At 43.7% G+C, this 12,586-nt stretch overlaps 1 protein-coding gene across 5 annotated transcripts in view; it reads right to left on the bottom strand.

Moving 5' to 3' along the window:
• Window positions 1-209: 209 nt before the first annotated feature.
• Window positions 210-12,586, bottom strand: part of WWP1 (WW domain containing E3 ubiquitin protein ligase 1) — a 188,756-nt gene continuing 176,379 nt past the window's right edge. For all 5 annotated transcript variants that reach the window (XM_073679543.1, XM_073679545.1, XM_073679541.1 and 2 more), the window contains exons 20-24: window positions 11,118-11,238; window positions 10,418-10,522; window positions 10,212-10,308; window positions 10,058-10,130; window positions 210-1,213 (exon numbers count right to left, since the gene is read on the bottom strand). In XM_073679543.1, coding sequence (XP_073535644.1) covers window positions 1,114-1,213; window positions 10,058-10,130; window positions 10,212-10,308; window positions 10,418-10,522; window positions 11,118-11,238 — 496 coding nt within the window. In that variant the 3' untranslated portion in view covers window positions 210-1,113. The remainder of the gene's footprint in view (window positions 1,214-10,057; window positions 10,131-10,211; window positions 10,309-10,417; window positions 10,523-11,117; window positions 11,239-12,586) is intronic.

Genomic DNA, 12,586 nt, shown 5'->3' with positions numbered 1-12,586 from the left:
CTTAATCATCCCATCAATCCGAGCTTTTCACAGAGTTGTGCCTGGCATTTGCACATTTCTACAAGGTGAACATGTTTCTCATCTTCCACTGCACATGGAGCGCCGTTCTCCTACATTAGGAAAAGACTTTTCGTGCCGTTTTTTTTTCCATAGACGTCAGTTTACCCACTGTGTTTCTCCTACAATGCTACAAAAACCACACAATAAAATGAGGTTAAAAAAATTTATTCAACTTCTTTTGAAAGGTTTGCATCGTCCTTTCGATATTCATCCAAGACATGTTTTTTTTCTCTGTCTTGTACCTAAAAATCTCACTCTTGGCATCGCACGCCACTTGTTCACTCGCTAACACTTTCAACGTAAGGGTGGAAATCACAACACATTGCGGAGCAACATAACTGTGACCCCCTTCATATTAAATGTTAAGAATAAAACTAATTTTGCGCAGCTCCACTCTCGGCCTTGGCTACTTTTGCTCCATTCAAAAAAAATAAAAATCGGCTATCACACTGAAATAAATGAATGACAGAACTGTGCGGATTCTGCCATCTTCTAAAGCCAGCAGCAGGTTTTTGTTTTTTCTTCTTGTACATTTTACTCAAAAGATTTTTTTTTTTGTAACTTTTTATTGATTTTTTTTGGCATTAGCTTTCAACAGCTTCGTTGGCAGCCATGCAAGAAACATCTGTGGAAAAGATGTCGTATGTGAACAGCCACTGTTTGCAGGTTTTACTGTACTGAATAAAGCAAGTCCAGGCCTCATCAAATGGCTGTGATGTCTTATAGACCGAGAACCCTATAAAACTAGAGTTCTCGGGACGTACACGTAGATATATAAATTTTAAAATAAAGTTTTTCAGTCAGCATTTAAAATTAAAAGTTATTTTCTTCTAGTCAGTCATTTTGGAGGAAAAAAAATAAATAAAAATAGAAAAGGCTAAAGTGTTTTGCATATCTATGTGGAAGAACAGAAATCTCTACGCATTAGTATCAGAAAGATCACTGTACAGACTACACAGCTTATGTACAATTAAGAGTGTGCAATATTACTTGGCTGGGCAGAAAATAGATGTCCATAACTACTCAATGCTCCGTCCTCACAGCAGCTGCTGCTCATTCTTGTCCAAAGCCTTCTGTTTCTTCAATGGCGAAAAGCAGCTTTTCTTTTAACTGTTCGTAGCTTTTATATGGTGGCAAATCCAGACGATTGAAGCTGTAAAGGAAGTGGATGGTCAGAAAACTTGCTGTAATGTCCATAGATATTGTCTCTGTTCTCAGTACCTATATATATCTGAATGCTGTCACGCAATGTGGTCTGCTTACATGTTCGGCCAAGGTTACAGTCATGTTAGAATAGTGCGTCATCAAAACAGCAGAAACCTTAACCTTGATGGGCCCCTTCAGAGATGAAGAAGGGTCCACTGCACAACTTTGGCTTCTGTTAAAAGGGGTGATCCATAACTGCACATCCCTTACTTAATAAATTATTTAGTGCCTCACAGAATGTAACAATAACAGATACTCACTTCCAGCAGCGCTCAAGCAATGTCAGCGCTACTATTCCTGGTGAGTGATGCAACGTTGTTTCATGTGACTGCTATAGCCAATCCGTGAATACCCACTCAAAAAAAATTGTAAAGGCTGCAGCTGCTCAGTGTGTGCCGATTGGCTGCAGCAGTCACGTGTCAACCACGTCTCTCACCCGGAACAGCAGCGTTGACGTCACTGCAAAGGCGTCATTGTAATTGATTAAGCACTACTGGACAACCCTTTTAAAAAGCCATAATGCAGAAATGAACAATGCCTTCGTTGACCTAAAAAAAGAACCATTTTTTTTTTTTTTTTTTTTAAATCTAACAGAATCTTATTAAAATCTTGATATCCATCTCAAACTAAGGAGTAAAAAAGCCCTTAAGTTGGCCATACACATGCGTTAGCTGTAAGCAGTCTCCTCTCATTAAGGAGAGAGGAGGTCAAAAAGACTTGGCATCTGAATTTAATCCTTTCCTCTCCAACATCATCTGTCTGGGGAGGGTTGGGCCGGTGCTGCCGATACAAGCAAGTTTGACCGACTTTAACCCCTTCCCGACCCGTGTCACACAGTTTGTGACATGGAAAACAGTTCGTTCCTGACCCGTGTCACAGCGTGTGTGACATGGAGGGAAAGCGCCCCTGCAGCGCCTGCGAGCGGGGTCGCTCAGGTGTCACAGTTGCTACTGCAACTGGACATCCTGAAGTCGACCCCACGGGGGGTGGATTAACCACCCCCCCGTGCCTGGGACCCCTCCGATTGGCTGTTTCATTTTCACTTTTAGTGAAACTGCCAATCGGTATGAATTAAATATTTCACCAATGAAAATTGGTGTAATATTTAAATCTGGGCATGGCCTGATGCTTACAGCATCAGCCATTGGCTGGGGGGAGTGTCACCTCTGCCCCCCCCCTCCCCCCAGATCTGATTGGGGGGCTAGCGTCACATGGATACTAGCCCCAATCAGATATGGAGGGATGGCTGAAACCTCCCAGCTCCTTCCCATCCCTGGATCGTCTGCTCCGGACCCTCTGCTGTGGACCCTCTGCTTGGACCCCCTGCTGTGGACCCCATGGATCGCGTCTGCCACGTCTTCATCCATCGGCTGCTGCTCTCCTTCTGACAGCCGGTGGACTGTGATCACAGCAGCAGCAGGCTCAGTGTAAATGCCCTGCTCCTGTGATCAAACCCACCATCCCCCAGTCCCAGTGATATCACCCCCCACCTTCCAATAATCACCCCCTCCCCCAGTGTTCACCCCCCCTGTCCCCAGTGTTCACCCCCCCCATCCCAGTGATCATCCCCCCCCCCCCCGCAAACCCAGTGATCACCCCCCTGCTCCTGCCGGCTCCTGCTCCCCTTTCTGCCCCAGTAATCACCCCCCTGCTCCTGCCGGCTCCTGCTCCCCTTTCTGCCCCAGTAATCACCCCCCTGCTCCTGCTCCCCTTTCTGCCCCAGTAATCACCCCCCTGCTCCTGCCGGCTCCTGCTCCCCTTTCTGCCCCAGTAATCACCCCCCGATGCTGCCGGCCTCCTGCCCCAGTAATCACCCCCCTTGCTGCTGCTGCTGGCTCCTCCATCTCCTCAGCCCCCTCCTACGCCTGACCGGCCCCTACGCCTGACCGGCCCCACACGTGACTGCAGAAGGTTACACCAAGCACACACACACACACACGTACACTCACACTATAATAAAGTTTTGATTTTTTTTTTTTTTTTTTTTTTTTTACACGCACACAGCACACAAAATGTCCCGCCCGTGCCGCTCATCCCAGTCTAGGGCGTACTCAGCTGAGGAGGCTATGTCAGGTTGGTGTGTGTGTTGTAGTGTATATGAGATTGTGTATGTGTGTGTGGTGTATGCACTACAATATACCACACCGCACACCAACCTGACATACACTACACAATGGTGTCCGCTAACAAATTGGAACCATGTTGCGTTTGGAGAGTCCCTGTGTGCCCAAACATTGGAGCTCCCCAACAAGTGACACCATTTTGGAAACTAGACCCCCCAAGGCACCTATATAGATGCATAGTGAGCACTTGGAACCCCCAGGTGCTTCACAAATTGATTGATAAAAATGAAAAAGTGGAAAAAAAAACACTTTATTTTTACGGATTAATTTGTGAAGGACCTGGGGGTTCCAAGTGCTCACTATGCATCTAGATAGGTGCCTTGGGGGGTCTAGTTTCCAAAATGGGGTCACTTGTGGGGGAGCTCCAATGTTTGGGCACACAGCGGATCTCCAAACGCAACATGGTGTCCGCTAACAAATTGTCGGCTCAAATTGTTAAAAGACACCATGTTGCGTTTGGAGAGCCGCTGTGTGCCCAAACATTGGAGCTCCCCCACAAGTGACCCCATTTTGGAAACTAGACCCCCCAAGGCACCTATCTAGATGCATAGTGAGCACTTGGAACCCCCAGGTGCTTCACAAATTGATTGATAAAAATGAAAAAGTGGAAAAAAAAAACCACTTTTTTATTATTACGGATTAATTTGTGAAGCACCTGGGGGTTCCAAGTGCTCACTATGCATCTAGATAGGTGCCTTGGGGGGTCTAGTTTCCAAAATGGGGTCACTTGTGGGGGAGCTCCAATGTTTGGGCACACAGCGGCTCTCCAAACACAACATGGTGTCCGCTAACAAATTGAATGGAAAATCGGCTCAAACTGTTAGCGGACACCATGTTGCGTTTGGAGAGCCGCTGTGTGCCCAAACATTGGAGCTCCCCCACAAGTGACCCCATTTTGGAAACTAGACCCCCCAAGGCACCTATCTAGATGCATAGTGAGCACTTGGAACCCCCAGGTGCTTCACAAAATGATCTGTGAAAACCAAAAAGTACTTTTTTTTTTTTTCACAAAAATTTTCTTTTAGCCTAAATTTTTTAATTTTCACATGGGTAACAGGATAAAATGCATGCTAAAATGTGTTGGTCAATTTCTCCTGAGTACACTGATACCTCATATGTGGTCATATACCACTGTTTGGGCGCATGGCAGGGCTCAGAAGAGAAGGAGCGCAATTTGACTTTTGGAGCTAATTTTCCATTCAAAAAGTAAAATGGCGCTCCTTCCCTTCTGAGCCCTGCCGTGTGCCCAAACAGTGGTTTATGACCACATATGAGGTATCAGTGTACTAAGGAGAAATTGACCAACAAATTTTAGGATGCATTTTATCCTGTTACCCATGTGAAAATTAAAAAATTTAGGCTAAAAGAAAATTTTTGTTAGAAAAATAAAAATGTTCATTTTTTTCTTCCATGTGGCTTTAGTTCCTGTGATGCACCTGAAGGGTTAACAATCTTCTTGAATGTAGTTTTGAGTAGCTTGAGGGGTGCAGTTTTTGGAATGGTGTCACTTTTGGGTGTTTTCTGTCATAAAGACCCCTCAAAGGGACTTCAAATGTGATGTGGTCACTAAAAAAATGGTTTTGTAAATTTTGCTGGAAAAAAGATAAATTGCTGATGAACTTTGAACCCTTCAAACTTCCTACCAAAATTTTTTTTTTTTTCCAAAATTGTGCTGATGTAAAGTAGACATTAGAGATGAGCGGTGTTCGACTAGAACTGTTCGCCAATCTCAAATTCGAGCTGTTTTGGGCGGTGTTCGAGTTGTTCGACGAACCCGAACGATTTGCAAAAAATTCGGCTGTTCGAGGTTATGTTCGATAACTGTTCGTGCACCAAAATCGTGTCCTGCATGTCTGGCGCTATTTAGAGCACCAATCATGCAGGGATTGTCTGCCACTCACTGTAATGCCACAGCCATGGTGGTTGTGGCATTACAGTGATTGCCCAAATCGATGGGAACAGTGCCAACAGTGAAACATGAAAAGCCGGCAATTCAGCAGCGGCATACACCTGTACCCGACAATTTAGAACCGAAAGAATAGAGCTTCACACATAGATTAGATAGATATAAACATGTCAGCCACATATATATGAAGTACAGTGACAGTGTTGCTTACTGTACTTGTCATTTAGCGTAAAGGATTTATCAAAAAAAATAATAGTGTTTTCATGCACCGTCTCTTTAAAAAAGCCGGCCGGCAATTCAGCATCTGTACCCGACAATTTATAACAGACAGAATAGAGCTTCACACATAGATTAGATAGATAGAAACATGTCAGTCTCATATATATGAAGTACAGTGACAGTGTTGCTTACTGTACTTGTCATTTAGCGTAAAGGATTTATCAAAAAAAATAATAGTGTTTTCATGCACTGTCTCTTTAAAAAAGCCGGCCGGCAATTCAGCATCTGTACCCGACAATTTATAACAGACAGAATAGAGCTTCACACATAGATTAGATAGATAGAAACATGTCAGTCACATATATATGAAGTACAGTGATAGTGTTGGTTACTGTACTTGTCATTTAGTATTAAAATAAAGGATTTATTATTAAAAAAATTGGCGTGGGGTTCCCCTTAATTTTAGGCTCTAGCGGAGGTTAAGCAGACGGCTGGGGCAGATGTTTGAAGCCTGGGAAGGGGGTAAAACCCACGGAGCTTCCCAGGCTACTAATAACAGCCCCCAGCTGAATACATAGCCTTTACTAGCTATTAAAATGGGGGACCCCCCCAAAAAAATGACGTGGGGTCCCCCCTAATTTAATAGCTAGCAAAGGCTAGGCAGACAGCTGGGGGCTGATATTAATAGCCCAGGAAGGGAGCCATGAATATTGGCCCCCTCCCAGGCTAGAAACACCAGCCGTCAGCCGCCCCAGAAATGGCGCATTCATAGGATGCGCCAATTCTGGCACTTAGCCTCGCTCTTCCACGCTGCCCTGGTGCGGTGGCAGGGGGTAATAGGGTTGGGGTTGATGTCAGCTTATAATGCCAGCTGACATCAAGCCCAGGTTAGTAATGGAGAGGCGTCTATAAGACACCCCCATTACTAACCCCATAGTCAAAGTTAAAAAAAACACAAACACCCAGAATAAAGTCCTTTAATTGAAATAAAGACACAATCCTTTATTGTTCTAAATTAAACCATACTTACCGTCACGCCCATTCCAGCTGAAGCCAACGATCTCCTGCAATAAAAGAAAAATAACAACGCAACCTCATCCTTACCTTTCCATGGTTCCCACGACAGCTTCAGCTCTGCTACATCGAGATGACAGGCTGGACCGCAGCAGAACGCTGCCATCCAGCCTCTCATCCCGCAGACACTGAGAAGCGCAGGCTTGCTTGCGCTGCTCAGCGTCTCTCTGTGACGACATCCAGATGAGCCGAGTTCATGTCCAATGAACTCGGCTCACCTCATGCACGTCACTGACAGCGTGGGAAAATTCTCCTGCACTCAGCGCTTCAGCGTGAGAATTCTCCCACGCTGTCAGTGACGTGCATAAGGTGAGCTCATGTCCAATGAACTCAGCTCACCTCCTGCACGTCACTGACAGCGTGGGAGAATTCTCCTGCACTCAGCGCTTCAGCGTGAGTATTCTCCCACGCCGAAGTGCTGAGTGCAGGAGAATTCTCCCACACTGTCAGTGATGTGCATGAGGTGAGCTCATGTCCAATGAACTCAGCTCACCTCCTGCACGTCACTGACAGCGTGGGAAAATTCTCCTGCAATCAGCGCTTCAGCGTGAGAATTTTCCCACGCTGTCAGTGACGTGCATGAGGTGAGCCGAGTTCATTGGACATGAACTCGGCTCATCTGGATGTCATCACAGAGAGACGCTGAGCAGCGCAAGCAAGCCTGCGCTTCTCAGTGTCTGCGGGATGACAGGCTGGATGGCAGCGTTCTGCTGCGGTCCAGCCTGTCATCTCGATGTAGCAGAGCTGAAGCTGTCGTGGGAACCATGAAAAGGTAAGGATGAGGTTGCTTTATTATTTTTCTTTTATTGCAGGAGATCGTTGGCTTCAGCTGGAATGGGCGTGATGGTAAGTATGGTTTAATTTAGAACAATAAAGGATTGTGTCTTTATTTCAATTAAAGGACTTTATTCTGGGTGTTTGTGTTTTTTTTAACTTTGACTATGGGGTTAGTAATGGGGGTGTCTTATAGACGCCTCTCCATTACTAACCTGGGCTTGATGTCAGCTGGCATTATAAGCTGACATCAACCCGAACCCTATTACCCCCTGCCACCGCACCAGGGCAGCGTGGAAGAGCGAGGCTAAGTGCCAGAATTGGCGCATCCTATGAATGCGCCATTTCTGGGGCGGCTGACGGCTGGTGTTTCTAGCCTGGGAGGGGGCCAATATTCATGGCTCCCTTCCTGGGCTATTAATATCAGCCACCAGCTGTCTGCCTAGCCTTTGCTAGCTATTAAATTAGGGGGGACCCCACGTCATTTTTTTTGGGGGGTCCCCCATTTTAATAGCTAGTAAAGGCTATGTATTCAGCTGGGGGCTGATATTAGTAGCCTGGGAAGCTCCGTGGGTATTACCCCCTTCCCAGGCTTCAAACATCTGCCCCAGCTGTCTGCTTAACCTCCGCTAGAGCCTAAAATTAAGGGGAACCCCACGCAAATTTTTTTAATAATAAATCCTTTATTTTAATACTAAATGACAAGTACAGTAACCAACACTATCACTGTACTTCATATATATGTAACTGACATGTTTCTATCTATCTAATCTATGTGTGATGCTCTATCTTTCTGTTCTAAATTGTCGGGTACCACTGCTGAATTGCCGGCCGGCTTTTTTAAAGAGACAGTGCATGAAAACACTATTATTTTTTTAAATAAATCCTTTACACTAAATGACAAGTACAGTAAGCAACACTCTCACTGTACTTATTATATATGTGACTGACATGTTTCTATCTATCTATCTAATCTATGTGTGAAGCTCTATTCTTTCTGTTCTAAATTGTCGGGTACAGATGCTGAATTGCCGGCCGGCTTTTTTAAAGAGACGGTGCATGAAAACACTAATATTTTTTTTAATAAATCCTTTACACTAAATGACAAGTGCAGTAACCAACACTGTCACTGTGCTTCTTATATGTGTGACTGACATGTTTCTATCTATCTAATCTATGTGTGATGCTCTATTCCTTCTTGTCTAAATTGTCGGGTACCGGTGTATGCCGCTGCTGAATTTGCCGGCCGGCTTTTTTAAAGAGAGTGTCTTCTGAGCAGTTTGTCAGCTTTTGGACACCTTTGCAGGTGTTTTCTATGTGTTTCTATGTGTTTTTGTTTGCCTGCCATTGGTTTTAACGGTGTTCGACGGTGTTCTAAGGTGTTCGACGAACAGTTCGACGAACAGTTCCTCGAACATCCCGGTGTTCGACGAACCGAACCGAACCCGAACACTACGGGGGTGGCTCAACACTAGTAGACATGTGTGAAATGTTATTTATTAACTATTTTGTGTCACATCACTCTCTGGTTTAGTAGAATAAAAATTCAAAATTTGAAAATTGCAAAATTTTCATATTTTTTCCCATATTTTTGATTTTTTCACAAATAAACGCAAATATTATCGACCTAAATTTAATACTAACATGAAGCCCAATATGTCACGAAAAAACAATCTCAGAATCGCTAGGATCCGTTGAAGCGTTCCAGAGTTTTTACTTCGTAAAGGGACACTGGTCAGAATTGACAAAAATGCCAAGGTCTTTAGGGTCAAAATAGGCTGGGTCCTGAAGGGGTTAATGATCAAAGAGTTTGATGTGAATGTATTTATACACATCTGCAGCTAGAGAATACTCTGATGGTCATTTAGTGTGTTTGTAAATGGTGCTTGAGTACGGATTCTTGCTAGAGCAGCAGTTCAAAGAAGCTTCTAAAAGAACGTGAACAACGCATTTAATGCAGTTCTTTTAGCAAAGAAGCAAAATAAGGTAATGGAGTAAATTACAAAGATTTCTAACTTTGTAACGGCTGATCAATAAAAGTTTAGTTACTCTTTAGTAGTAAAGTCATTCATTATTGTTAGGCTAAGTTTACATTTGCTTCTAATACAGATTCCAAAAAATAGTAATAAATATGCCAAGTATGGATACAGGTTATCAATGTTAAAGTCCAGAGAGCCTTGTTAAAAAAGGAACTGGTTAGGTCGGATAACGCTAATAATCTGCAGGTTACTAGCTTTATGTACGTGCCCGGCCGCTGTACTGAAAGTGCGGCACCTGGGAGAAAATAAACTTTATTCCTCCCGGGAGCTACCGACTTTCAGTCATACAGACGTACTGGTACAGCATTGTGAACAGTTGCTGTAAGCGCGACCAGGCACTTTGACTGACAGCTAGCTCTGCACTGATGTACTGCTGAGCCAGCTGTCAATCAATCAGTGCCGCACTGTGCTTATAGCTGCCGCTTACACTATAGTGAACTGTGACTATAGCCGATCCAGAGCGCCAGCATGACTGAAAGCCGGCGACTACTGGAAAAAATAAAGTTACTTTTCTCCCGGGTGCCATGCTTCAAGTACAACAGCTGATCATCATCATAACACTATTATCCTACATATTAACCGTATATCTGCAGGGCAATAGCATTATCCGACCTAACAGGTTCCTTTTAAACGTTTCCCACAAAATTCAAGCTTACCATGTATGACTCCTTGGCAGCCATGTTTCCTTCCCGACTTTTTCAATGCAGAACTTCTGCGGACCGTTGCTTCCTGCAGTGATAATAACATAGCAATGTTTCCATTCTGAATAAAGTATTTTACTGGGTTTTCAGCTGCTGATCTAACACATACCCATCAACTCAGCAAATCCACCGAGAGGTAATCTACAGGTGCCAGTGACGAACTGCAGCAACCGCAAGCGGACCTCATTGTCCATCTCCTTCACAAACTGAAAGATGGAAAGAAATTCAATATTATCCAATCAAAACAGTAAAAAATTAATCTGGGCAGAGCGAGATTGGCAAATTATAACTTCACACATTAAAGGTGCAAATTACCTGCCAGAACCAGATGATCTGTTTGCTGTTTCTGGTGTAATGGCGGTACACTGTGTTCCGCTGCCAGTCTGATAGATCTACTTCTTGCATACCGCACAGCATTACCTGTGAAAAATACACAAGTCTTACCATCTGCATTATACCCTCACCATCTTCCAGCACTTTCTATGAATTGAGAGATGGGCACTCTATTTTTACTGCACTCCAGTGTTAATTAGACTCCTAAACTGTGCTGCATGTGAACACGAGGGGCCCGATCCATCATTTGAGGTTTGTTTGTTTTTTTAAATCACTTTTTCTCTTGTATTAGTTGAGGTTTCTTAACGTTGCATGCTTTGATAAAATATTACAATATTTGTGCAAAAAATTCAGGTGTACATAAAATCATTGCGGGTGAGGGCAGGGAGAGGAGACTGGAGTATTTGACAAATCTGGAAAACAAAAGCGCACGAGCATAAAAATAATACTAGGGGAACACACAAATTAGGCTTCAAATAAGGCACAAATTAAAAAAAAGAATTTAGCGCAAATCTAACACAGGCTAAAAACACCAAAAATAAAACCAAAAAATAATGCAATAATGAATCAGGCCCTAAAATCGGATATTGTCAGGTGGGTTGTTTATCTGCGTCCTACAGTAATATGATGTGTATAAGATGTGTATATGTATACAGTATATGGACATTTATAGAAGCCGAACCTCTAACTCTTTTTCATCAAAATACTGCAGCCACTGTAGTGGGACAACGGCATTAAAGCCATCGAGAAATGCTTTGGTTTGTTCTTCGACACCTCGCGAAAATCTCCACTCAGCCATCAGCCTAGAAGAGAAGAAGAAACAGGTTCAGAACCGGATCAGGATTCATCACCCCAGGTAACAGCAGAATTACCAGGATATGCAGGAGAGTATACAACATATATACACCAAGAGCACACTACAGGCGTAACCCATCCATGGCTGGGAGGCTTTAACCAATACATTGCAGTCTGGAGAGCAGATTCTTGTTTTTCAAAGTCCTTTCATACAAACTTCTGACCATTGGGCCATGTAAACGTCCTGCAGGCAATATATATATGGGGACAGCACGACTCTACTAACAACTGCCCCCTCCAGTCTGCAAGGGCCAATGTTGCCTGGACAACTAAGCCTTCACTCTATTATTATTATTATGAATAATTTATATAGCGCCATTGATTCCATGGTGCTGGAGAGGTTACATACCAAATACAGATATCACTTACAGTAAACAAACTAACAATGATAGACTGGTACAGAGGGAAGAGGACCCTGCCCTTGCGGGCTTACATCCTACAGGGATAGCAGAAGTTCCGGTGTTGTTGGTTGAGGTGGCAGCAAGCAAGGACATGGCCGGCTGTAAGCTTGTTTGAAGAGATGGGTTTTCAGGTTCCGTCTGAAGGATCCAGGTGTGGTGGATAATCGGACGTGTTGAGGCACAGAATTCCAATTCCACTCTAGCCAGCTTTTATCACAGCTGTGTGGTCCATAAGTTGGATAACACCTTCAAAACTGGAGTTAGTCGAAATGAATTTTGGGAGTATTACTTGGAGAAATATATATAAAAACAAAATATATTTTTATCTTTTGACTTATTTTGTGATGTTTTAAAAGATAACTTTTTCAATGAATATTGTTTACACAAAAACACACAATATTAGGCCAAAAAAATTTGGGGTTCAATTAGAATTGCTATTACACAGTCCTCCTCATAATGCTGTTCACAGTCATTTTGATATCATGAGACCAAGACGGCCACTGAATTTAGTGTGTCGCAGAGAGTCATCAGCAGGTTGCAACAGAGAGACTGGAAGAGTCACAGAAGGGCAGAGGAGTGGACGTCCTTTGGCCACATCCCACACCGATGACCGCTCCATTGTGAACAATGCCCTTCAGAACCAGATGATGAATAGCACATAACTCCAGGCACATTTAAGAGAGGTGAGAGGCACCAAGTGTCACATAAGACCATTTAAAACCATTTACATCAGCGTGGCAATACAGAATTGCAATAGACAAGCCCCTACTGCCAGAATAACCTCATTATTCCAGTCATTGGTCCTCTGCACAAACAACACCTACACCCAATTTTATTTTCATGGACGCCAATGCTCCAGCTCATCGAGGTAGCATCATTAGGGAACGGCTGCTGG

Source organism: Phyllobates terribilis, unplaced genomic scaffold (assembly GCF_046119375.1).
Source record: "Phyllobates terribilis strain yellow unplaced genomic scaffold, ASM4611937v1 Scaffold_4__5_contigs__length_816908805, whole genome shotgun sequence".
Classification (NCBI taxonomy): domain Eukaryota; kingdom Metazoa; phylum Chordata; class Amphibia; order Anura; family Dendrobatidae; genus Phyllobates; species Phyllobates terribilis.
This window is presented reverse-complemented; position numbering and strand designations above follow the sequence as displayed.